Source organism: Archocentrus centrarchus, chromosome 23 (assembly GCF_007364275.1).
Source record: "Archocentrus centrarchus isolate MPI-CPG fArcCen1 chromosome 23, fArcCen1, whole genome shotgun sequence".
Lineage (NCBI taxonomy): Eukaryota > Metazoa > Chordata > Actinopteri > Cichliformes > Cichlidae > Archocentrus > Archocentrus centrarchus.
Genome location: NC_044368.1, coordinates 2,051,141 through 2,078,230, shown reverse-complemented (window position 1 = coordinate 2,078,230; position 27,090 = coordinate 2,051,141). Strand labels below are relative to the sequence as shown.

The following is a 27,090-nucleotide window of genomic DNA, read 5'->3' as shown; positions in this document are numbered from 1 at the left end:
TTAATTTGGCGCTTTGTAGTCTTGTTTGAACTGAATCTTAAAACATCTGATTTGGCATCAAATCAAGTCAGCTGAAGTACAGCATTGGTACTGTATTCACTTCTATTTTAAAATTTGGGATCAAAAAAAAAATTCTCTTTTGTATTTTTTTTTCCTGTGTTGTCAAATATGAAGAAAGTGTTGCATATGTGCATTAGTCATTGGTTCCTGTATTTTAATGAATTACAGCATTAAAACAGACTGTTGTGATTTTGCTCTTTAATCATAAAATATTTAATTTGACATCCAAAAAAAAAAAAAAGCATAAATCTGACATGCAGTGCTTCCTTTATTAGACCACCTGTCATAAAAACAATAAAACAGAAATATTTTAGAAATCTCTCAGAAACTTGTTAAAAGCTAAAAATGACCTTGATATTTTTCAGACAAATAAATTCATGTTTTTCTCCCCAAATGTGAGCTGTCAGAAACTGATCAGACCATTAAAACAAAATCCCCAAAAAATGTAAAATCCACTAAAAAAATTTAAAATTAAAAAAACAAATATTTCCTCTGTTCAGGAATGCACGTCAATAACTGTAATGAGGATTCTCAATCAAAACACAATAATGGGTTTTACTATTTGCAATCACATTTTAGCATTAAAACATAATTTTGATTACAGGGCAAACTTGTGGAGTAACCATTACAGAAAATTGAGGGTAAATTTGTTAAGCACTGTGCACGAGCTGAACATGAGCAAAATCTGGTCTCAGAAACATTCTGCAGTTCAAACAGTCAAACACCCTCCAAATGAAAGCAAACACGCCGGTCTGTGCAGTCAAATTTATATTATTTAAAATGGTTTGAAATTTCAGTAAATGACAGACTCATGGTCTGAGAAGTTAAATTGATGTAACATAAAATTCAGTTTGATCAAAACTTGCTTTAACTGATCAAACAGAATTTCAAGAGTTGAGAAGAATTTTCTGAGATTTCTGAAATCTTCTCAAATATTGAAGAATTTTCAGGCAAAAACTCAAAGAACATTCAGCTGTTTGGCTCAAAAATCCTTCTGAAATCCACAAAAACAAACTGTTACAGGAATAATGGACATTTTCTATTGTTTTATAATAAAAAGAGTTAGAAAATAACAGTGTGTTCTTTCTCAGGTGACAGCTGCACATCAGAGCTCTGACACTTTAAACTGGATCCACTGAAGCATTAAAGCTTCCGGTCTCGCCCCCCGATGAAGAATGAATGTGTCTGAGTCAGCAGGTGTGAACAGGTGTGAACAGGTGTGTGCTTGTGTTTCCAGCAGAGACGCAGCAATGAACACCCACACATTCCTGTGACAGTGTGACACAGCTGTGCTTCATTCAGTGGTTTTAGTGCAGTACAGCTGAACGGGTGTCCGGTTTTAGGATCTGATAGTAATGCAGAAGGATGAAATTATTTGCTGCCAACAGAAACAAATAAGGACTAAGAATCTGTGTTTATTACTGATGCTCATGAGGAGGCCGAGGCGTCGGACCCTCCTTCTCTCCCTGCTCATCCGGATAAAGGATGATGAAGATGAAGCTGCAGGGAGGAAAAGAGGAAGACCTCAGAGGACATTCATGAGTGGAGTGAAGCAGAGGATGCTGGGATAGGGGCAGATGAAGGAAGGAGGAGGTCCCATCAACAGTGCTCAGCTTTCAAAATAAAGGCTTCAACTTACTCTGACAAGTTTAACATGTGGCCAAAAAAAGAATGAGGTTTGATTTAACTGCAGTTAAAAGAAACCAACTAATCAAACAGGTTTATATACATTCATAGAATATGTAAGAAACACACAAAAACAAACATCAGATCCACACATGACATCATCAGGAGAGGAAAAAACACTTTGTTTGAAGGCCTCCGGCTGCATTTGTGAAATCAACAATAAGCTTTCATTCAGTTTTAGTGAGGGCCATAAAAAAAACCTGCAGCCAAGAAACAAAACTTGATGCTGAAGAAGTCTGAGTCACATCGTTCAACGATAGAAGATCCAAACTGACTTTAAGCCTTTGGTCCTCAAACAGTTTGAAGTGAAGGAGAAAATAATCCATAAACATATTAATCAATCTTCCTGCCATTCCCGGCAGTCCTCTGTGTGCACTCAGGTCTGAGCTTTTTCCTGCGATGGATTTTGGATGTTAAGTGACAAAATCAAATTCATTCAAACTGCATTTTTATGCCTCACTGGCTCCGGATGTCTTTGGTGAGCAGGATGTTTGTTAAAATCTATTTGAGGAGGTTGTAAGAAATGAGTCAGAGCTGAACTTTAAAATGGCAACATGAGTTTTCAAAGAGAATGACAGCGCAGGAAATCAGAAAAGCAGAAGCATTTTTCAGGCTCCATAAAATTAAGTTTTCACTGACTCCGACAGTCAGGCGTCCCCACAGAGGGGTAAGGCACCCCAGGCACAAACTTCAAGCTGCATATTTCATTTTAAAATTCAAGAAAATAAAACTAACAGGTCTCCTGGATCCCTCGCACCGAGCAGAGAGGTGCAGCTTCCCCCTCTAGTACGGCGGGGGGTTGTGCAGCTCCTCGTACTTCGGTGGCTGTGGGGAGAAGATGGTGGGCATAGTCAGCAGGATGGTGGGCTGGTTGGTGTAACGGATCTGGTGGATCATGATGGAGGAGAGAATCATGCCGAAGAGCTGTGAGGGAACATGGAGAGAGAGAAATTCCTTAATTTTCCCCACTTTAAAGACAGGAGAGCCAAAGTTAGCTAAAACAAAAACACAATTATTAACACGCTAATGAGTTATTTAATATCCCATCATTATAGGAAAATAGATTACTGATGCTACTCACGGCTAGGAGAGTCAGAGTGAAGACGAGTCCGATCGTGATGTCGACGGCGAACAGGGCGTAGTACATGATGATGGGGAAGCAGGTCTGAAGGGAAGGAAATATGATTAGATATATTTACAGTTTCTATAAATCAGTTGACAAACTTTTCCAAATGGCCCGGGGTCGCTCACCTTGGAGTAGATGGACCTCTGCAGCATGAAATCCTGGAAGAGGCACAGAAAGGAAAACATTAGATGGCGACATATTTAACAGAGGGAGGTGAAAGCGCGCTGAAACTCACGCTGTAGCCGATGTTCTGGCACTCGCCCTCCTCCTGTTCCTCCTCATCGCACAGACAGGAGTCGGGAATCTCGTTCCAGTCCGAGTGGCTGAACAGACCGCAGCAGTGAAACTGAAACAGGAGGAGAAGAAACGGGAGGGTTACCATCATCACAAACATCTACTGCTCTCAAAGGAAACCGCTATGAAAACCGTTACCTGGGGAGATCTCCCTCTTATTTTGAAGGTTCAGTTGCCGCTAACCATTAACTGTATATAAAAGACATACCAGCCTTCAGTGTGAAAGGCGGAGCCACTTTTATGAGCTCAGTTACCATTTTAAAGTCTTTTTAGTAAAAACTGTTAATTATTCTCCCATTAGGGTCAAACAATAACCCAGGGTATGATGATTCTCATTATACATACATGTACACTACTGTACCACAGCTGCACATACATGTACACTGCTGTACCACAGCTGCACATACATGTACACTGCTGTACCACAGCTGCACATACATGTACACTGATGTACCACAGCTGCACATACATGTACACTACTGTACCACAGCTGCACATACATGTACACTGATGTACCACAGCTGCACATACATGTACACTACTGTACCACAGCTGCACATACATGTACACTACTGTACCACAGTCACACTCAGTATTTATTGAACGAGGATGTTCTAAATGCTGTTTTGCATCACAGCTGGTAGCTTAATCTTTAACGGGGACGTTTCCACCTGGGCCTGAACTTCAGGTGACGTCATGTTAACTCTGAGCTTCCTGTTCTATGGTGGTGGTGGTTCACATCACCATGGTAACTTATGCTGCAGATCAACAGGTATGAAATTCCCGCCTCCTGAACAATCATTCCTCCGGAAAATCTCTCCGACCTCTGTGGGGAGAGCCGGAGGGTCCAAAGAGTTTTAAAAAGTATAGAGCTCAGTGTTATAATACTGTGCATGTGACAAACCTTTTCTTATCTTAATATAGAATATCTTACGTTTTTCTGAAAGTTGTTAGCTATGTTCTTTATGTTGTCTGTAGACTGGTCCAGGGGCAGATACTGCTGGAAGTGATGCTCCATCATGCCTTCAGCCTGCAAACATTATTTTTATGTCACAAATTAAATGAATATTTAGAAACTTTAGTGAAAAACAATAACAGGACAAAATGATCTTACAGAGCTCTGAGTTCATTTATGTTATTATGATAGTTTTTTTATTTTAGCAGAAACATTATACTTTTTTCCAAAAATAATTAAATTACTGAAATATCTTCATAATATTAGTTTAATCGAGTTATTATAAAAACACCTTTATTCTATGACACACAGCTGAACATTTGTATCATAAAATCTCCAACAGGAAGCTTTATTACAGTCAAACTATGAAACCGCAGCTTTAAAATGTTTTACTGTTATTTGTATTCGTGGAAAGTGTGGTTCATGTTCCTGCTCCTACATCTGCAGGAACATCAGAGAGTCATAGTTTGAGGTCGGTGTGGTAACGACAGCCGTGTGTGATGAAACTAGAACAAAGGCGTGGTTAGCTTTCTCAGACCCTGCTTCCTGTTTTTCCAACTCCAAACCTCATCAGGCCTCAGTAAAGATACTGAAGGTCCCATTGTGGTTGCTGCAATGGTTGTCGCTCACAAACAGCGACATCACTTCAACCCCTCACCAAAGAGTGTCATCTCTGTAAAATCTGGGAATTCCTGATGCTGTGCACTGATATGATTGAAATGGCTGTAAAAACTGACAGTCACACATTTGTGTCTCCAGCAAGAGACACAAATGCTGCTGGGTTATATTAACTTAACATCCACCAGATAGCAGCAGGGAATCTGTTTAGGCTGCTTATGTTCCATCAGTGCCTTTATAGAAGTTTTCAGCTCTCTGGCAAACCTAACTGGAAGACCAAAATGCACGTAAAGTTACAATAAACAGCTTCCCAGCAATTTGATAGCTGTTAAATATCAAAAGAATGAAACAGGGAGGCTTTTATTGTGAAGGAGTCCCACCAAAGACAAACACAGGTTTGAGCTCCCTTTACCCAAAAATTTTATTTTGTCCATATTCAAGTATTTAAATAGTGTAGTACTAATCAGATTATTGTGTTCATTTTATTCCAGTTAAATCAGTAAATCTGCTCTGAGACTGAAGCAGTGACGTCTCAGCCTTTACCTTAGAACGTATGACGGCAGCAGGGATCGCCAATACGAGCATCACCAGACTTCCGAGGATCGTGCACACCAGGAACTGCGGGGAGAGACAGGAAGCATTGACTCTGCTGTCAGTGGGAATTACTGACATTTGTTAACCCGAGCAGTTTCACAATGATACCAGAAATTAAAGTGCAGCTATTTCAATATTCCAGAAATTCTGGTTTTGTATGATGGAAGAAAAACGATCAGTAGCCTCCTGAGACCCGGTAATTCATTTTTGTGCACTGTAGTACACATTTAGTTTTTGCTTATACTCTCATACTACACGTTCCACTTTCTACATCCTGATGTTTCTTAAAGAGGACCACTGTAGCTTTAAAATGATGTCACATGTGGGGGTGTGTCCTTGTCAACTCTCCTTTTCCTGCCTTTTCAAAATGGCTGGCATCCCGGCAAGCTCGTTTTATGGAAGAAATAAAGGTAAGCATGATTTTCATATTTAAAATGTTTTTTAATGTCATATCTTGATTAATTTTTCAAAATGAGCATCTAATAAATAATTTGAGTGATGTTTCAGAACTCATCTTATTTAGTTTCACAGTAGAAATTACTAATCTATTAATGTTCACTGTAGTGCACGTCAGGACTTCGTACTTATGTTTATTTCACTTTTTGTAGTAGCCAGCTCTTTGACAGAGGCAGAGAGAATTCTTAACAGAATCATTGAGGGAGATTCAGACATAGATCTTTCAGAAGATGAGAGTCAAGTGAGCCAGACAGGAGAGGTTGAGAACTCAGATGAAGAACCAGATGAGGATGACCTACAAGATGCAGGGCCAGATGTAGTGGACAAAGACACAGGGCTTGCTGAAGTGTACCGTCGTCCTATTTGGTCCAAAACCAACATGTAAGAATTTGGGATTTTTGACTTTGAGCAAAAAATAAAGGGTAAAGTACAGAAATGTGTTCCAATAAACTGATTTAAATTATAATTCTTAATATAGTGTTAAAATTTTGTAAGAGACGTATCCAAGATATCTGAGAAAACATTTCATATGTTAGTTCTGCTAAATTTTGTTTTGTTAAATCATTTTTCTATCCCTTAGGTTCATGCCTGTTTTGGAAGAACACAGATTTGCAGATGATGGGACCCTAATGACCCGTAGCGATTGGAGCCCACAGCAGTACTTCCAACAGTACATTGACCAAAAACTAATTCAGGACCTGTCCTTCTTCACCAATCAGCGTATGGTACAGGATTCAGGGTCTAGTTTAAACACAACACCAGAAGAGATCAAAACCTTTTTAGGAATTTCCATGTATATGGCATGCCTTGGATATCCAAGAATCAAAATGTACTGGGCTGCCAAAACAAGAGTCGCAGTTATAGCAGATTCCATGACACGTGATCGTTTCTACAAGATCAGGTCTTTGCTGAAAGTGGTCAGTGATCTAGCTGTACCAGAAGACGAAAAGAAAATGGATCCCTTGTGGAAAATCAGACCAGTTCTAAAGCGAGTCCTCCAAGGTTGCCTTGGCCTACCTAGGCCAACAAAGGTCTGTATTGATGAACAAATTGTTCCATTCACCGGCCGTTGTCCAGTTCGTCAGTTTGTGCCTGGGAAACCAAATCCAACAGGATTAAAGGTTTTCGTTCTTGCAAGTCCAGGTGGCTTGGTACTGGATTTTGAAACTTACATGGGAAAGAACACCTTCACTCAAGTTCAACAGATGGGCATAAGTGGAAATGCAGTCCTGCGTTTGACTGAGACACTTCCCAGAGGATCACTGGTCTACTTTGATTGAATTTACGACTGTCAAGCTTCTAGATGCACTTCAAGAAGGGGCTTGTCTGCTACAGGAACAATTCAAAAGAATCGAATCCCAAAGAGTGCCACTTCACTGCTGACAACATCCTGATTAAAAAACCAAGAGGATCATCAGAAATGATTGTACGGAGACCTGAAGAAATAGCAATCACCAGTGGATGGACAACAAGCCTGTTTATCATGGCATCAACTGCCCATGGAGTTGAGCCCTAGGATACCTGTTCCAGATGGTCAAGAAAGACAGAGACAAATCCAAGTCCGAGACCTCAGTAGTTGCAGAATATAACATCAACATGGAGGAGTTGACATGTGTGATCGCATGCTCATCTTCTACAGAATGTCCAGCCGGACCAAGAAGTGGACTGTCCGCACCATACTTCACTTCATTGATTTGGCCATCACCAACTCATGGCTTCAGTACCAACAAGACAGCCAGGCCTTGCAAACGGGCTGCAAGAACACCTCCCAGTATCTGGAGTCAAACTCCTCTTGCAGAGGAACTAATAACCCAGGGACAAACATGTCACAAGACCCTGAATGTTTCAAGTGATGAAGAGTTCTCTCTGGAAATCAAAAAAAGGAAGCCCCATCCAGATGAGACAGTAAGAAAATATGGTGCTGTCCACTTGCCTGAAATGGTTAACAGTCCAAGGCCTTTCAGGTGCAGAATGCCTGGGTGCAACAGTAAAACATATGTGAGATGTGTGAAGTGCCAAATGTTCCTCTGTGTCTCCAAAAAATCAGTGCTTCCTCAGATGATCATAAATGAATGAACTTTTGTGAAATAATCAGTCATTCCTAGTTAAATGGCCTACAGCTGGTTAAACTAAGTTCTCAGTTGATCATGACCTACTTTTCTGATATTTTATGTAAATATTTTAAATATGTTTTGGTATTCTGCTCACAATGATTTCAGTGGAGCTATCAATTTTCATATCAGCTCTTGAATTTTATCAATGTTTCACACTCGTGATGAATGAAGTCCTGTTTGCACTGGAGTACACATGTTGCAAAATTTAAAGAAAATGAGGTTAAAACCAAAATAATCTTGCAATGTGTTTTTTACCATTCCAAAGCTTGATTTATATGAAAAAATAAAAATAAAAATATATTTTTTTTCCTGGGTCTCAGGAGGGTAGACTAAAAAAAAAAAAGAAGTGTCTGTTCACTCCTCAGGCCCACGTGGGACATGCAGTAACCGTTGAGCACCACACGCATTTGCCCCCCCCCCCACCCCCCAAAAAAAACGTCAGAAGTGACGTCAGCAAACAACTTTATGGCGCAACCAGCTCTCTGTACTCACCATGACCAGGGAGCATTTGCTCTCCGTGTGGGCTCCGTAGGCTCCCAGGACGGCGATCACCAGAGTGACGGCGCCCACGATTAGAGGCCGGACAGGCCGGTGGTCCGACCCGTCAGCTGCAGGGAAAAGTCGGCAAAGTCAAATATGAGTGAGAGGCAGGTTTCTTCCTCCTTCTCATTGTGTTAATCTGTTTGGACATGTTGGCGCTCACATTTCTTGAATGCTGGTGTAAACTGAGCCACCAGGGCGATGCCGATGATGATCCCACCAACGGCCTGCAACCAAACACAGTGAAACTGTCAGAGCCTCAACAGCACAACAGCCGCGGCGCGCAGGGCTGCAGGAGGGTACTGTGTTTTATCCTGATGTTCCGTCTTTAATAACTTATTCAGATGAATGAAATCAGTGTCTCTGCAGCGGCTCGCTTTAGTGTTTTCTAGAGTGTCAACATTAATTTCATGATCAACCGATCAACAACAAAAAGATGCGGACCGATTTATTTCTGCAGCACTGCTCAGGCTTCTTGTCCCCACAGTAACGCATCCACACTCACGCGCTCATTTTCATAACACACCACACACAACCAAATGAGCTGCTGCTTTGATATCAGGGTAACCTGAGGCCAGGTAACAGTTACCTGGGCTGCTGCCAGGCACACCAAAGAAAGGCCACACCTGTGCGCCACCGCAGTTTAACCCCGCGCGAAGTCAGCAGAGACTGAAACAAAACCGAGCACAGAGTCTGACTTTTAACTTCCAGCTGCGTTTACAGTGAAATCATGAGTCTGTTTTTAAACAGCATTTATATATTGAACATTCTCATTCTCACCTGCAGCACTGGAAACATGTTAAATATAGCAGCTAACCAAAGCCAGCCTGATGTTACACACACACACAACACACACACACACACACACACACACACACACACACACACACACACACACACACACACAATGACGTTTGTTTCCTTAGAACAAAACTTAGTGAGGAGTGATAAATCTTTGATTTTAGACTTAAAGCTGCCTCCTGAAGTCTGAACTACGCACTTTAATTCGCACCGACACCCGGAATCGCGGCCGTTACCGGCTTCATGAAACTTCAACTCAACCGCAAACAAGATGTTGAAGACGGCGAAGACGCTTTGAGGCAGGTGTTGATCTTACCCATGTTTGCTGCTCGGAAATTCAGTAACACAAATAACACAACTGTTTAACAAAGTTCTCAACAGCTCTGTGAGGACGGGGCGAGCGGCGCCTTTTAAGGCGCTCCGGCGGGCGGGACTTCCAGTAAGCAGGTAGAGGCGGCGGACGTGGATATTCTGCAGGAAGGAGGAACCGGGGGGGTTTCCGGGAATACCGATAGAAAATAGGGGGAGTAGGGGGGGTTATGACCCCCAATAATCTGATCCACTCACTATAACCCCCCCCCCTCAATAAAGTCACATCATTTCGATTTACAGAAAACATCTTACATGAATAACATGTTAATTTGTGTCCAAGTTTTTTGGGGGGGTTTGTATTAATTTTGGATTCTTGTGTTTACGGGATTCTGGCTTTTGAATGATTTTATATTCAATTCAATTTTTTTATATATCGTCAAAATCACAACAAACTGTCACCTCAAGGTGCTTTATATTGTAGGTAAAGACCCTACAATAATACAGAGAAAACCCAACAGTCCAAACGACCCCCTATGAGCAGCACTTGGTGACAGAGGGAAGGAAAACTCCCTTTAACAGGAAGAAACCTCCACCAGAACCAGGCTCAGGGGAGGGGGGTCATCTGCTGAGGGGGAGAGACAGAGATTAATAATAACTAATGATTAAATAAGAGTGGGGTATAACAAAGTAAATAATTCAAGACCTTGTAGGTGAGGAGAAGGATTTTAAATTCTATTCTAGATTTAACAGGGAGCCAATGAAGAGAAGCCAATATGGGAGAAATCTGCTCTCTCTTTCTAGTCCCTGTCAGTACTCTAGCTGCAGCATTTTGGATCAGCTGAAGGCTTTTCATGGAGCTTTAGGACAGCCTGATAATAATGAATTACAATAATCCAGCCTAGAAGTAATAAATGCATGAATTAGCTTTTCAGCATCACTCTGACGAAGGATGTAGAAGTATCTGTTCACTCCTCAGGCCCACGTGGGTACACGCAGTTACCGTTGAGCACCACACGCACCCCCCCCCCCCCCCCCCCCCCAAAAAAAAAAAAAAAAAAAAAAAACTCAGAAGTGACGTCAACAACAACTTTTATTGCGCAGCTTTTATGGCGCAACTTTTATGGGGCCTCTTTTGGTTTTTGTCACGTGATTTTCTGAAAACCGATACGGGGCTTTAGTAACAGATGTAACGTCACTAAAATGGGGGAAGCTTGCATCAAAATACAAGAGCTGTCCTGTGGTGGTTTTCTAACGTTCCTTTAAAGCAGCCATGCTGGGAGAGACGAGGTTCAGCTGCAGAAGACTCAGCAGAGAGGAAGGATCTCAACAAAGTTTGTGGCGTTTAAAATAAACCAGCTGTTGCAGGAGAGTACAGAAGTCATGAAACAAACAGATGAGCTTTATTTTTTTGAAAGGTCAACTTAAGCTGAACAGAGGTGCAAAAACACAACCTGGGACAGCAGAGAGGCTACGAGAGACACATCAGGACAACCAGCTGCACAACAGAGGTGGCAAAAGTACAGACAATTCTCTAGAAGTACACATACTTGTGTACAAAATACTCTGTTAAAAGCTGGAGTACTGGTTCAACTTCTTTACTCAAGTAAAAGTGAAAAAGTACAAGGCTCAAATGTACTCAAAGTAAGAAAGTAAAAGCAGCTCTTTGGAGGATGTTTCTACCTGCTATTTCTGTGCAAAGCAACTGACCTTGTGCTTAATTAATGTAATAATAAAACAGTATTAGAATACAAACTTTATCTCAATCTAGATTCTAATTCTAATGAACGCACTCAGTTTGAACACTCTTATGTAACACATGAGCAGAGAGAAAGGATTTATAAACTCTATTTGTTACCTATTGTAGAGGGGGACTCTGCCTCATCACCTAAACAGAAAAATGAGTACAGTTGGGAGTAAGGGGCTCGCTCCCCGTGTGGACTGAACAGGAGTGGGCCTCCGATCTCATTGTACATCCTGTATAATGACAATAAAGACATTCTATTCCATTTACTGGCAGACCATTAATAATAGCCAAATGAAATTATTCCACGGACTGTATATAATTATATCACGAGCCGGATATGGTCCGCGGGCCTCGAGTTAGGGTAAGCAGAGATGTTTGTGTGTTTGCCTTCAACATTCAGATCAACAGCTATCACCAAACGAAGCATCTAAACCTGCACAGGATTCACACGCTTTGTTTTTCAGTGCAAAGGAAGCTGCAGAGGAACGGCCCAGAAAAGGAAAGACTTCACTGACTGAAAGAGGATGAAGTCGCAAGCTGGTGGTGATCCAGTGCAACTGGGCTCAGAAGATGAAGAGAGAGCCTGATCACCTTTTTTTTTTCTACAAAAACCAGGTAGTTTAGTGTTGTGATTTCATTTGATTGTTGGGATTTCTCTGCAGTGCTGTAGCGTCTTTACCCACAGGAGAAACACCTTAAGGAGACGGAGTCTTTTAATTGGCGCTTTGTAGTCTTGTTTGAACTGAATCTTAAACATCTGATTTGGCATCAAATCAAGTCAGCTGAAGTACAGCATTGGTACTGTATTCACTTCTATTTTAAAATTTGGGATCAAAAAAAAATTCTCTTTTGTATTTTTTTTTCCTGTGTTGTCAAATATGAAGAAAGTGTTGCATATGTGCATTAGTCATTGGTTCCTGTATTTAATGAATTACAGCATTAAAACAGACTGTTGTGATTTTGCTCTTAATCATAAAATATTTAATTTGACATCCAAAAAAAAAAAAAAGCATAAATCTGACATACAGTGCTTCATTTATTAGACCACCGGTCATAAAAACAATAAAACAGAAATATTCTAGAAATCTCTCAGAAACTTGTTAAAAGCTAAAAATGACCTTGATATTTTTCAGACAAATAAATCATGTTTTTCTCCCCAAATGTGAGCTGTCAGAAACTGATCAGACCATTAAAACGAAATCCAAAAAATTTTAAATCCTCTAAAAAAATTTAAAATTAAAAAAACAAATATTTCCTCTGTTCATGAATGCACGTCAATAACTGTAATGAGGATTCTCAATCAAAACACAATAATGGGTTTTACTATTTGCAATCATATTTTAGCATTAAAACATAATTTTGATTACAGGGCAAACTTGTGGAGTAACCATTACAGAAAATTGAGGTAAATTTGTTAAGCACTGTGCACGAGCTGAACATGAGCAAAATCTGGTCTCAGAAACATTCTGCAGTTCAAACAGTCAAACACCCTCCAATGAAAGCAAACACGCCGGTCTGTGCAGTCAAATTTATATTATTTAAAATGGTTTGAAATTTCAGTAAATGACAGACTCATGGTCTGAGAAGTTAAATTGATGTAACATAAAATTCAGTTTGATCAAAACTTGCTTTAACTGATCAACAGAATTTCAAGAGTTGAGAAGAATTTTCTGAGATTTCTGAAATCTTCTCAAATATTGAAGAATTTTCAGGCAAAAACTCAAAGAACATTCAGCTGTTTGGCTCAAAATCCTTCTGAATCCACAAAAACAAACTGTTACAGGAATAATGGACATTTTCTATTGTTTTATAATAAAAAGAGTTAGAAATAACAGTGTGTTCTTTCTCAGGTGACAGCTGCACATCAGAGCTCTGACACTTTAAACTGGATCCACTGAAGCATTAAAGCTTCCGGTCTCGCCCCCCGATGAAGAATGAATGTGGTCTGAGTCAGCAGGTGTGAACAGGTGTGAACAGGTGTGTGCTTGTGTTTCCAGCAGAGACGCAGCAATGAACACCCACACATTCCTGTGACAGTGTGACACAGCTGTGCTTCATTCAGTGGTTTTAGTGCAGTACAGCTGAACGGGTGTCCGGTTTTAGGATCTGATAGTAATGCAGAAGGATGAAATTATTTGCTGCCAACAGAAACAAATAAGGACTAAGAATCTGTGTTTATTACTGATGCTCATGAGGAGGCCGAGGTGGCGGACCCTCCTTCTCTCCCTGCAGAGGTCCGAGGGATCTTCACAGCATCAGTTACCATGGTGATTTACCCCAGTGAGAAGTGAACCACCTTCATAGTAGAGGAAAGATTAATCCTGAAGTTATCTGGATAAGACGAAGTCTTACAGATACAGAAATGTCCAGCTGTGGAGACAAGTCAGAGAGGCTGAGATGGTTTGGGATGTGCAGAGGATGGGGGGGTGATAAAGGATGATGAAGATGAAGCTGCAGGGAGGAAAAGAGGAAGACCTCAGAGGAGATTAATGAGTGGAGTGAAGCAGAGGATGCTGGGATAGGGGCAGATGAAGGAAGGAGGAGGTCCCATCAACAGTGCTCAGCTTTCAAAATAAAGGCTTCAACTTACTCTGACAATTTTAACATGTGGCCAAAAAAAGAATGAGGTTTGATTTAACTGCAGTTAAAAGAAACCAACTGATCCAACAAACAGGTTTATATACATTCATAGAATATGTAAGAAACACACAAAAACAAACATCAGATCCACACATGACATCATCAGAGAGGAAAAAACACTTTGTTTGAAGGCGTCCGGCTGCATTTGTGAAATCAACAATAAGCTTTCATTCAGTTTTAGTGAGGGCCATAAAAAAAAACCTGCAGCCAAGAAACAAACTTGATGCTGAAGAAGTCTGAGTCACATCGTTCACGATAGAAGATCCAAACTGACTTTAAGCCTTTGGTCCTCAAACAGTTTTGAAGTGAAGGAGAAAATAATCCATAAACATATTAATCAATCTTCCTGCCATTCCCGGCAGTCCTCTGTGTGCACTCAGGTCTGAGCTTTTTCCTGCGATGGATTTTGGATGTTAAGTGACAAAATCAAATTCATTCAAACTGCATTTTTATGCCTCACTGGCTCCGGATGTCTTTGGTGAGCAGGATGTTTGTTAAAAATCTATTTGAGGAGGTTGTAAGAAATGAGTCAGAGCTGAACTTTAAATGGCAACATGAGTTTTCAAAGAGAATGACAGCGCAGGAAATCAGAAAAGCAGAAGCATTTTTCAGGCTCCATAAATTAAGTTTTCACTGACTCCGACAGTCAGGCGTCCCCACAGAGGGGTAAGGCACCCCAGGCACAAACTTCAAGCTGCATATTTCATTTTAAAATTCAAGAAAATAAAACTAACAGGTCTCCTGGATCCCTCGCACCGAGCAGAGAGGTGCAGCTTCCTCCCTCTAGTACGGCGGGGGTTGTGCAGCTCCTTGTACTTCGGTGGCTGTGGGGAGAAGATGGTGGGCATAGTCAGCAGGATGGTGGGCTGGTTGGTGTAACGGATCTGGTGGATCATGATGGAGGAGAGAATCATGCCGAAGAGCTGTGAGGGAACATGGAGAGAGAGAAATTCCTTAATTTTCCCCACTTTAAAGACAGGAGAGCCAAAGTTAGCTAAAACAAAAACACAATTATTAACACGCTAATGAGTTATTTAATATCCCATCATTATAGGAAAATAGATTACTGATGCTACTCACGGCTAGGAGAGTCAGAGTGAAGACGAGTCCGATCGTGATGTCGACGGCGAACAGGGCGTAGTACATGATGATGGGGAAGCAGTCTGAAGGGAAGGAAATATGATTAGATATATTTACAGTTTCTATAATCAGTTGACAAACTTTTCCAAATGGCCCGGGGTCGCTCACCTTGGAGTAGATGGACCTCTGCAGCATGAAATCCTGGAAGAGGCACAGAAAGGAAAACATTAGATGCCGACATATTTAACAGAGGGAGGTGAAAGCTCGCTGAAACTCACGCTGTAGCCGATGTTCTGGCACTCGCCCTCATCGCACAGACAGGAGTCGGGAATCTCGTTCCAGTCCGAGTGGCTGAACAGACCGCAGCAGTGAAACTGAAACAGGAGGAGAAGAAACGGGAGGGTTACCATCATCACAAACATCTACTGCTCTCAAAGGAAACCGCTGTGAAAACCGTTACCTGGGGAGATCTCCCTCTTATTTTGAAGGTTCAGTTGCCGCTAACCATTAACTGTATATAAAAGACATACCAGCCTTCAGGTGTGAAAGGCGGAGCCACTTTTATGAGCTCAGTTACCATTTTAAAGTCTTTTTAGTAAAAACTGTTAATTATTCTCCCATTAGGGTCAAACAATAACCCAGGGTATGATGATTCCATTATACATACATGTACACTACTGTACCACAGCTGCACATACATGTACACTGATGTACCACAGCTGCACATACATGTACACTGCTGTACCACAGCTGCACATACATGTACACTACTGTACCACAGTCACACTCAGTATTTACTGAACGAGGATGTTCTAAATGCTGTTTTGCATCACAGCTGGTAGTTTAATCTTTAACGGGGACGTTTCCACCTGGGCCTGAACTTCAGGTGACGTCATGTTAACTCTGAGCTTCCTGTTCTATGGTGGTGGTGGTTCACATCACCATGGTAACTTATGCTGCAGATCAACAGGTATGAAATTCCCGCCTCCTGAACAATCATTCCTTCCGGAAAATCTCTCCGACCTCTGTGGGGAGAGCCGGAGGTCCAAAGAGTTTTAAAAAGTATAGAGCTCAGTGTTATAATACTGTGCATGTGACAAACCTTTTCTTATCTTAATATAGAATATCTTACGTTTTTCTGAAAGTTGTTAGCTATGTTCTTTATGTTGTCTGTAGACTGGTCCAGGGGCAGATACTGCTGGAAGTGATGCTCCATCATGCCTTCAGCCTGCAAACATTATTTTTATGTCACAAATTAAATGAATATTTAGAAACTTTAGTGAAAAACAATACAGGACAAAATGATCTTACAGAGCTCTGAGTTCATTTATGTTATTATGATAGTTTTTTTATTTTAGCAGAAACATTATACTTTTTTCCAAAAATAATTAAATTACTGAAATATCTTCATAATATTAGTTTAATCGAGTTATTATAAAAACACCTTTATTCTATGACACACAGCTGAACATTTGTATCATAAATCTCCAACAGGAAGCTTTATTACAGTCAAACTATGAAACCGCAGCTTTAAAATGTTTTACTGTTATTTGTATTCGTGGAAAGTGTGGTTCATGTTCCTGCTCCTACATCTGCAGGAACATCAGAGAGTCATAGTTTGAGGTCGGTGTGGTAACGACAGCCGTGTGTGATGAAACTAGAACAAAGGCGTGGTTAGCTTTCTCAGACCCTGCTTCCTGTTTTTCCAACTCCAAACCTCATCAGGCCTCAGTAAAGATACTGAAGGTCCCATTGTGGTTGCTGCAATGGTTGTCGCTCACAAACAGCGACATCACTTCAACCCCTCACCAAAGAGTGTCATCTCTGTAAAATCTGGGAATTCCTGATGCTGTGCACTGATATGATTGAAATGGCTGTAAAAACTGACAGTCACACATTTGTGTCTCCAGCAAGAGACACAAATGCTGCTGGGTTATATTAACTTAACATCCACCAGATAGCAGCAGGGAATCTGTTTAGGCTGCTTATGTTCCATCAGTGCCTTTATAGAAGTTTTCAGCTCTCTGGCAAACCTAACTGGAAGACCAAAATGCACGTAAAGTTACAATAAACAGCTTCCCAGCAATTTGATAGCTGTTAAATATCAAAAGAATGAAACAGGGAGGCTTTTATTGTGAAGGAGTCCCACCAAAGACAAACACAGGTTTGAGCTCCCTTTACCCAAAACATTTTATTTTGTCCATATTCAAGTATTTAAATAGTGTAGTACTAATCAGATTATTGTGTTCATTTATTCCAGTTAAATCAGTAAATCTGCTCTGAGACTGAAGCAGTGACGTCTCAGCCTTTACCTTAGAACGTATGACGGCAGCAGGGATCGCCAATACGAGCATCACCAGACTTCCGAGGATCGTGCACACCAGGAACTGCGGGGAGAGACAGGAAGCATTGACTCTGCTGTCAGTGGGAATTACTGACATTTGTTAACCCGAGCAGTTTCACAATGATACCAGAAATTAAAGTGCAGCTATTTCAATATTCCAGAAATTCTGGTTTTGTATGATGGAAGAAAAACGATCAGTAGGACTAAAAAAAAAAAAAGAAGTGTCTGTTCACTCCTCAGGCCCACGTGGGTACATGCAGTAACCGTTGAGCACCACACGCATTTGCCCCACCCCACCCCCCCCAAAAAAACATGTCAGAAGTGACGTCAGCAACAACTTTTATGGCGCAACCAGCTCTCTGTACTCACCATGACCAGGGAGCATTTGCTCTCCGTGTGGGCTCCGTAGGCTCCCAGGACGGCGATCACCAGAGTGACGGCGCCCACGATATAGAGGACGAACAGGCCGGTGGTCCGACCCGTCAGCTGCAGGGAAAAAGTCGGCAAAGTCAAATATGAGTGAGAGGCAGGTTTCTTCCTCCTTCTCATTGTGTTAAATCTGTTTGGACATGTTGGCGCTCACATTTTCTTGAATGCTGGTGTAGAACTGAGCCACCAGGGCGAGGCCGATGATGATCCCACCAACGATCTGCAACCAAACACAGTGAAACTGTTCAGAGCCTCAACAGCACAAACTCGGGCCGGCGGCGCGCAGGGCTGCAGGAGGGTACTGGTTTTATCCTGATGTTCCGTCTTTAATAACTTCTTCAGATGAATGAAATCAGTGTCTCTGCAGCGGCTCGCTTTAGTGTTTCTAGAGTGTCAACATTAATTTCATGATCAACCGATCAACAACAAAAAGATGCGGACCGATTTATTTCTGCAGCACTGCTCAGGCTTTCTGTCCCCACAGTAACGCATCCACACTCACGCGCTCATTTTCATAACACACACACCACAAACCAAATGAGCTGCTGCTTTGATATCAGGGTAACCTGAGGCCAGGTAACAGTTACCTGGGCTGCTGCCAGGCACACCAAAGAAAGGCCACACCTGTGCGCACCGGCAGTTTAACCCCGCGCGAAGTCAGCAGAGACTGAAAACAAAAACCGAGCACAGAGTCTGACTTTAACTTCCAGCTGCGTTTACAGTGAAATCAATGAGTCTGTTTTTAAACAGCATTTATATATTGAACATTCTCATTCTCACCTGCAGCACTGGAAACATGTTAAATATAGCAGCTAACCAAAGCCAGCCTGATGTTACACACACACACACACACACACACACACACACACACACACACACACACACACACAATGACGTTTGTTTCCTTAGAACAAAACTTAGTGAGGAGTGATAAATCTTTGATTTTAGACTTAAAGCTGCCTCCTGAAGTCTGAACTACGCACTTTAAATTCGCACCGACACCCGGAATCGCGGCCGTTACCGGCTTCATGAAACTTCAACTCACCGCAAACAAGATGTTGAAGACGGCGAAGACGCTTTTGAGGCAGGTGTTGATCTTACCCATGTTTGCTGCTCGGAAATTCAGTAACACAAATAACACAACTGTTAACAAAGTTCTCAACAGCTCTGTGAGGACGGGGCGAAGCGGCGCCTTTTAAGCGCTCCGGCGGGCGGGACTTCCAGTAAGCAGGGAGAGGCGGCGGGACGTGGATATTCTGCAGGAAAGGAGGAACCGGGGGGGTTTCCGGGAATACCGATAGAAAATAGGGGAGTAGGGGGGTTATGAACCCCCAATAATCTGATCCACTCACTATAACCCCCCCCCCTCAATAAGTCACATCATTTCGATTTACAGAAAACATCTTACATGAATAACATGTTAATTTGTGTCCAAGTTTTTTTGGGGGGTTTGTATTAATTTTGGATTCTTGTGTTTACGGGATTCTGGCTTTTGAATGATTTTATATTCAATTCAATTTTATTTATATATCGTCAAATCACAACAAACTGTCACCTCAAGGTGCTTTATATTGTAGGTAAAGACCCTACAATAATACAGAGAAAACCCAACAGTCCAAACGACCCCCTATGAGCAGCACTTGGTGACAGAGGGAAGGAAAACTCCCTTTAACAGGAAGAAACCTCCACCAGAACCAGGCTCAGGGAGGGGGGGTCATCTGCTGAGGGGGGAGAGACAGAGATTAATAATAACTAATGATTAAATACAGAGTGGGGTATAAACAAAGTAAATAATTCAAGACCTTGTAGGTGAGGAGAAGGATTTTAAATTCTATTCTAGATTTAACAGGGAGCCAATGAAGAGAAGCCAATATGGGAGAAATCTGCTCTCTCTTTCTAGTCCCTGTCAGTACTCTAGCTGCAGCATTTTGGATCAGCTGAAGGCTTTTCAGGGAGCTTTTAGGACAGCCTGATAATAATGAATTACAATAATCCAGCCTAGAAGTAATAAATGCATGAATTAGCTTTTCAGCATCACTCTGACGAAGGATGTAGAAGTATCTGTTCACTCCTCAGGCCCACGTGGGTACACGCAGTTACCGTTGAGCACCACACGCACCCCCCCCCCCCCCCCCCCAAAAAAAAAAAAAAAAAAAAAAAAAACTCAGAAGTGACGTCAACAACAACTTTTATTGCGCAGCTTTTATGGCGCAACTTTTATGGGGCCTCTTTTGGTTTTTGTCACGTGATTTTCTGAAAAACGATACGGGGCTTTAGTACCAGATGTAACGTCACTAAAATGGGGGAAGCTTGCATCAAAATACAAGAGCTGTCCTGTGGTGGTTTTCTAACGTTCCTTTAAAGCAGCCATGCTGGGAGAGACGAGGTTCAGCTGCAGAAGACTCAGCAGAGAGGAAGGATCTCAACAAAGTTTGTGGCGTTTTAAAATAAACCAGCTGTTTGCAGGAGAGTACAGAAGTCATGAAACAAACAGATGAGCTTTATTTTTTAAAAAAGGTCAACTTAAGCTGAACAGAGGTGCAAAAACACAACCTGGGACAGCAGAGAGGCTACGAGAGACACATCAGGACAACCAGCTGCACAACAGAGGTGGCAAAAGTACAGACATTCTCTAGAAGTACACATACTTGTGTACAAAATACTCTGTTAAAAGCTGGAGTACTGGTTCAACTTCTTTACTCAAGTAAAAGTGAAAAAGTACAGGCTCAAAATGTACTCAAAGTAAGAAAGTAAAAGCAGCTCTTTGGAGGATGTTTCTACCTGCTATTTCTGTGCAAAGCAAACTGAACCTTGTGCTTAATTAATGTAATAATAAAACAGTATTAGAATACAAACTTTATCTCAATCTAGATTCTAATTCTAATGAACGCACTCAGTTTGAACACTCTTATGTAACACATGAGCAGAGAGAAAGGATTTATAAACTCTATTTGTTACCTATTGTAGAGGGGGACTCTGCCTCATCACCTAAACAGAAAAATGAGTACAGTTGGGAGTAAGGGGCTCGCTCCCCGTGTGACTGAACAGGAGTGGGCCTCCGATCTCATTGTACATCCTGTATAATGACAATAAAGACATTCTATTCCATTTACTGGCAGACCATTAATAATAGCCAAATGAAATTATCCCACGGACTGTATATAATTATATCACGAGCCGGATATGGTCCGCGGGCCTCGAGTTAGGGTAAGCAGAGATGTTTGTGTGTTTGCCTTCAACATTCAGATCAACAGCTATCACCAAACGAAGCATCTAAACCTGCACAGGATTCACACGCTTTGTTTTTCAGTGCAAAGGAAGCTGCAGAGGAACGGCCCAGAAAAGGAAAGACTTCACTGACTGAAAGAGGATGAAGTCGCAAGCTGGTGGTGATCCAGTGCAACTGGGCTCAGAAGATGAAGAGAGAGCCTGATCACCTTTTTTTTTTCTACAAAAACCAGGTGAGTTTAGTGTTGTGATTTCATTTGATTGTTGGGATTTCTCTGCAGTGCTGTAGCGTCTTTACCCCACAGGAGAAACACCTTAAGGAGATGGAGTCTTTTAATTTGGCGCTTTGTAGTCTTGTTTGAACTGAATCTTAAAACATCTGATTTGGCATCAAATCAAGTCAGCTGAAGTACAGCATTGGTACTGTATTCACTTCTATTTTAAAATTTGGGATCAAAAAAAAAATTCTCTTTTGTATTTTTTTTCCTGTGTTGTCAAATATGAAGAAAGTGTTGCATATGTGCATTAGTCATTGGTTCCTGTATTTTAATGAATTACAGCATTAAAACAGACTGTTGTGATTTTGCTCTTTAATCATAAAATATTTAATTTGACATCCAAAAAAAAAAAAAAGCATAAATCTGACATGCAGTGCTTCCTTATTAGACCACCTGTCATAAAAACAATAAAACAGAAATATTCTAGAAATCTCTCAGAAACTTGTTAAAAGCTAAAAATGACCTTGATATTTTTCAGACAAATAAATTCATGTTTTTCTCCCCAAATGTGAGCTGTCAGAAACTGATCAGACCATTAAAACAAAATCCCCAAAAAATGTAAAATCCACTAAAAAAATTTAAAATTAAAAAACAAATATTTCCTCTGTTCAGGAATGCACGTCAATAACTGTAATGAGGATTCTCAATCAAAACACAATAATGGGTTTACTATTTGCAATCACATTTTAGCATTAAAACATAATTTTGATTACAGGGCAAACTTGTGGAGTAACCATTACAGAAAATTGAGGGTAATTTGTTAAGCACTGTGCACGAGCTGAACATGAGCAAAATCTGGTCTCAGAAACATTCTGCAGTTCAAACAGTCAAACACCCTCCAAATGAAAGCAAACACGCCGGTCTGTGCAGTCAAATTTATATTATTTAAAATGGTTTGAAATTTCAGTAAATGACAGACTCATGGTCTGAGAAGTTAAATTGATGTAACATAAAATTCAGTTGATCAAAACTTGCTTTAACTGATCAAACACAGAATTTCAAGAGTTGAGAAGAATTTTCTGAGATTTCTGAAATCTTCTCAAATATTGAAGAATTTTCAGGCAAAAACTCAAAGAACATTCAGCTGTTTGGCTCAAAAATCCTTCTGAAATCCACAAAACAAACTGTTACAGGAATAATGGACATTTTCTATTGTTTATAATAAAAAGAGTTAGAAAATAACAGTGTGTTCTTTCTCAGGTGACAGCTGCACATCAGAGCTCTGACACTTTAAACTGGATCCACTGAAGCATTAAAGCTTCCGGTCTCGCCCCCCGATGAAGAATGAATGTGTCTGAGTCAGCAGGTGTGAACAGGTGTGAACAGGTGTGTGCTTGTGTTTCCAGCAGAGACGCAGCAATGAACACCCACACATTCCTGTGACAGTGTGACACAGCTGTGCTTCATTCAGTGGTTTAGTGCAGTACAGCTGAACGGGTGTCCGGTTTTAGGATCTGATAGTAATGCAGAAGGATGAAATTATTTGCTGCCAACAGAAACAAATAAGGACTAAGAATCTGTGTTTATTACTGATGCTCATGAGGAGGCCGAGGCGTCGGACCCTCCTGCTCTCCCTGCAGAGGTCCGAGGGATCTTCACAGCATCAGTTACCATGGTGATTTACCCCAGTGAGAAGTGAACCACCTTCATAGTAGAGGAAAGATTAATCCTGAAGTTATCTGGATAAGACGAAGTCTTACAGATACAGAAATGTCACAGCTGTGGAGACAAAGTCAGAGAGGCTGAGATGGTTTGGATGTGCAGAGGATGGGGGGGGTGATAAAGGATGATGAAGATGAAGCTGCAGGGAGGAAAAGAGGAAGACCTCAGAGGAGATTAATGAGTGGAGTGAAGCAGAGGATGCTGGGATAGGGGCAGATGAAGGAAGGAGGAGGTCCCATCAACAGTGCTCAGCTTTCAAAATAAAGGCTTCATCTTACTCTGACAAGTTTAACATGTGGCCAAAAAAAGAATGAGGTTTGATTTAACTGCAGTTAAAAGAAACCAACTGATCCAACAAACAGGTTTATATACATTCATAGAATATGTAAGAAACACACAAAAACAAACATCAGATCCACACATGACATCATCAGGAGAGGAAAAAACACTTTGTTTGAAGGCGTCCGGCTGCATTTGTGAAATCAACAATAAGCTTTCATTCAGTTTTAGTGAGGGCCATAAAAAAAACCTGCAGCCAAGAAACAAAACTTGATGCTGAAGAAGTCTGAGTCACATCGTTCAACGATAGAAGATCCAAACTGACTTTAAGCCTTTGGTCCTCAAACAGTTTGAAGTGAAGGAGAAATAATCCATAAACATATTAATCAATCTTCCTGCCATTCCCGGCAGTCCTCTGTGTGCACTCAGGTCTGAGCTTTTCCTGCGATGGATTTTGGATGTTAAGTGACAAAATCAAATTCATTCAAACTGCATTTTTATGCCTCACTGGCTCCGGATGTCTTTGGTGAGCAGGATGTTTGTTAAAAATCTATTTGAGGAGGTTGTAAGAAATGAGTCAGAGCTGAACTTTAAAATGGCAACATGAGTTTTCAAAGAGAATGACAGCGCAGGAAATCAGAAAAGCAGAAGCATTTTTCAGGCTCCATAAAATTAAGTTTCACTGACTCCGACAGTCAGGCGTCCCCACAGAGGGGTAAGGCACCCCAGGCACAAACTTCAAGCTGCATATTTCATTTTAAAATTCAAGAAAATAAAACTAACAGGTCTCCTGGATCCCTCGCACCGAGCAGAGAGGTGCAGCTTCCTCCCTCTAATACGGCGGGGGGTTGTGCAGCTCCTTGTACTTCGGTGGCTGTGGGGAGAAGATGGTGGGCATAGTCAGCAGGATGGTGGGCTGGTTGGTGTAACGGATCTGGTGGATCATGATGGAGGAGAGAATCATGCCGAAGAGCTGTGAGGGAACATGGAGAGAGAGAAATTCCTTAATTTTCCCCACTTTAAAGACAGGAGAGCCAAAGTTAGCTAAAACAAAAACACAATTATTAACACGCTAATGAGTTATTTAATATCCCATCATTATAGGAAAATAGATTACTGATGCTACTCACGGCCAGGAGAGTCAGAGTGAAGACGACTCCGATCACGATGTTGATGGCGAACAGGGCGTAGTACATGATGATGGGGAAGCAGGTCTGAAGGGAAGGAAATATGATTAGATATATTTACAGTTTCTATAAATCAGAATCAGAATCAGAATCTTTATTGTCATTGTACACAGAAGTTGCACAACGAAATTTAAAATGCATTCCTTTCTAGGTGCCTCAGACAATAAATAATAAAATAATAAAAATATGAGTGATAAAAATGATTACTAAAATACAGTGCACAATAGTAAATTAAGATGAATCTAGCCCCAATACACACACCAACGCACGCACACAGTCAGCACTACCACCCCACATCACTGTCCAAACCACACAGAGTTCAGTTCAATGATAGCCCTGGCATAAAAGCTGTTCCTCAGTCTGTTTGTTCTGGCCTTCATTGTCCTGAAACGTCTGCCTGATGGCAGTAGCTGAAACAAGGAGTGTCCAGGGTGTGAGGGGTCCTGGAGGATGTTCTGTGCCCTCCTCTGGCAGCGGGCATTGAACAGTTCCTGGAGGGAGGGCAGGGGACAGCCTATGATCTTTTGAGCCGTGTTGATGATTCGCTGGAGTGTTTTCCTGTCTGCTGCTGTGCAGCTGTTGAACCACACGCACAGACAGTAGGTCAGGATGCTCTCTACAGAGCACGGTAGAAGGACACCAGCAGATTCTGGGTCAGATGGTTGCTCCTAAGAACCCTCAGGAAATGCAGTCTCTGTTGGGCCTTCCTGACAATGCTGGTCGTATTGATACTCCAGGTCAAATCATCCTGCAGATGTACTCCCAGGAACCTAAAATCTGAAACCAGCTCCACTTCATCCCCCTCGATGAACAGAGGTTGAATGACATGTGTTGTCCTCCTAAAGTCTACTACCATCTCCTTTGTCTTAGTGGTGTTCAGGATCAAGTTATTCTCACTGCACCACCTTGACAGCCGCTGCACCTCGTCCCGGTATGCTGACTCATCCCCGCCTGATATGAGCCCCACCACAGTGGTGTCATCCGCAAACTTAATGATGCAGTTACTGGCATGTATGGAGGTGCAGTCATGTGTGTAGTGTAGTGTATGTATGTGTATGTGTGTGTAGTCAGTTGACAAACTTTTCCAAATGGCCCGGGGTCGCTCACCTTGGAGTAGATGGACCTCTGCAGCATGAAATCCTGGAAGAGGCACAGAAAGGAAAACATTAGATGGCGACATATTTAACAGAGGGAGGTGAAAGCGCGCTGAAACTCACGCTGTAGCCGATGTTCTGGCACTCGCCCTCATCGCACAGACAGGAGTCGGGAATCTCGTTCCAGTCCGAGTGGCTGAACAGACCGCAGCAGTGAAACTGAAACAGGAGGAGAAGAAACGGGAGGGTTACCATCATCACAAACATCTACTGCTCTCAAAGGAAACCGCTATGAAAACCGTTACCTGGGGAGATCTCCCTCTTATTTTGAAGGTTCAGTTGCCGCTAACCATTAACTGTATATAAAAGACATACCAGCCTTCAGGTGTGAAAGGCGGAGCCACTTTTATGAGCTCAGTTACCATTTTAAAGTCTTTTTAGTAAAAACTGTTAATTATTCTCCCATTAGGGTCAAACAATAACCCAGGGTATGATGATTCTCATTATACATACATGTACACTACTGTACCACAGCTGCACATACATGTACACTGATGTACCACAGCTGCACATACATGTACACTACTGTACCACAGCTGCACATACATGTACACTGCTGTACCACAGCTGCACATACATGTACACTGCTGTACTACAGCTGCACATACATGTACACTACTGTACCACAGTCACACTCAGTATTTACTGAACGAGGATGTTCTAAATGCTGTTTTGCATCACAGCTGGTAGCTTAATCTTTAACGGGGACGTTTCCACCTGGGCCTGAACTTCAGGTGACGTCATGTTAACTCTGAGCTTCCTGTTCTATGGTGGTGGTGGTTCACATCACCATGGTAACTTATGCTGCAGATCAACAGGTATGAAATTCCCGCCTCCTGAACAATCATTCCTCCGGAAAATCTCTCCGACCTCTGTGGGGAGAGCCGGAGGGTCCAAAGAGTTTTAAAAAGTATAGAGCTCAGTGTTATAATACTGTGCATGTGACAAACCTTTCTTATCTTAATATAGAATATCTTACGTTTTTCTGAAAGTTGTTAGCTATGTTCTTTATGTTGTCTGTAGACTGGTCCAGGGGCAGATACTGCTGGAAGTGATGCTCCATCATGCCTTCAGCCTGCAAACATTATTTTTATGTCACAAATTAAATGAATATTTAGAAACTTTAGTGAAAAACAATAACAGGACAAAATGATCTTACAGAGCTCTGAGTTCATTTATGTTATTATGATAGTTTTTTTATTTTAGCAGAAACATTATACATTTTCCAAAAATAATTAAATTACTGAAATATCTTCATAATATTAGTTTAATCGAGTTATTATAAAAACACCTTTATTCTATGACACACAGCTGAACATTTGTATCATAAAATCTCCAACAGGAAGCTTTATTACAGTCAAACTATGAAACCGCAGCTTTAAAATGTTTTACTGTTATTTGTATTTGTGGAAAGTGTGGTTCATGTTCCTGCTCCTACATCTGCAGGAACATCAGAGAGTCATAGTTTGAGGTCGGTGTGGTAACGACAGCCGTGTGTGATGAAACTAG

At 41.4% G+C, this 27,090-nt stretch overlaps 2 protein-coding genes across 4 annotated transcripts; both read right to left on the bottom strand.

Moving 5' to 3' along the window:
• Positions 1-286: 286 nt before the first annotated feature.
• On the bottom strand, positions 287-18,975 carry LOC115773388 (tetraspanin-8-like). The gene is made up of 9 exons (XM_030720098.1): positions 18,839-18,975; positions 17,948-18,013; positions 17,734-17,850; positions 17,333-17,407; positions 16,153-16,248; positions 3,108-3,218; positions 2,998-3,030; positions 2,828-2,911; positions 287-2,670 (listed from the first exon to the last, which is right to left on the bottom strand). The coding sequence occupies exons 1-9, from the start codon at positions 18,896-18,898 to the stop codon at positions 2,530-2,532; spliced, it is 783 nt and encodes a 260-aa protein (XP_030575958.1). The 5' UTR covers positions 18,899-18,975; the 3' UTR covers positions 287-2,529.
• Positions 18,976-22,719: 3,744 nt separating this feature from the next.
• On the bottom strand, positions 22,720-26,727 carry LOC115773385 (tetraspanin-8-like). Of its 3 annotated transcripts, none has more exons than XM_030720093.1 (6): positions 26,561-26,727; positions 25,645-25,740; positions 25,535-25,567; positions 24,371-24,454; positions 24,024-24,213; positions 22,720-23,100 (listed from the first exon to the last, which is right to left on the bottom strand). In XM_030720093.1, the coding sequence occupies exons 1-5, from the start codon at positions 26,645-26,647 to the stop codon at positions 24,073-24,075; spliced, it is 441 nt and encodes a 146-aa protein (XP_030575953.1). In that variant the 5' UTR covers positions 26,648-26,727; the 3' UTR covers positions 22,720-23,100; positions 24,024-24,072. The 3 variants fall into 3 exon arrangements, with proteins under 3 accessions (XP_030575953.1, XP_030575954.1, XP_030575952.1); XM_030720094.1 differs by having other exon boundaries at positions 22,720-23,018; positions 26,561-26,726; XM_030720092.1 differs by lacking the exon at positions 22,720-23,100 and having other exon boundaries at positions 23,934-24,213; positions 26,561-26,719.
• Positions 26,728-27,090: the final 363 nt, after the last annotated feature.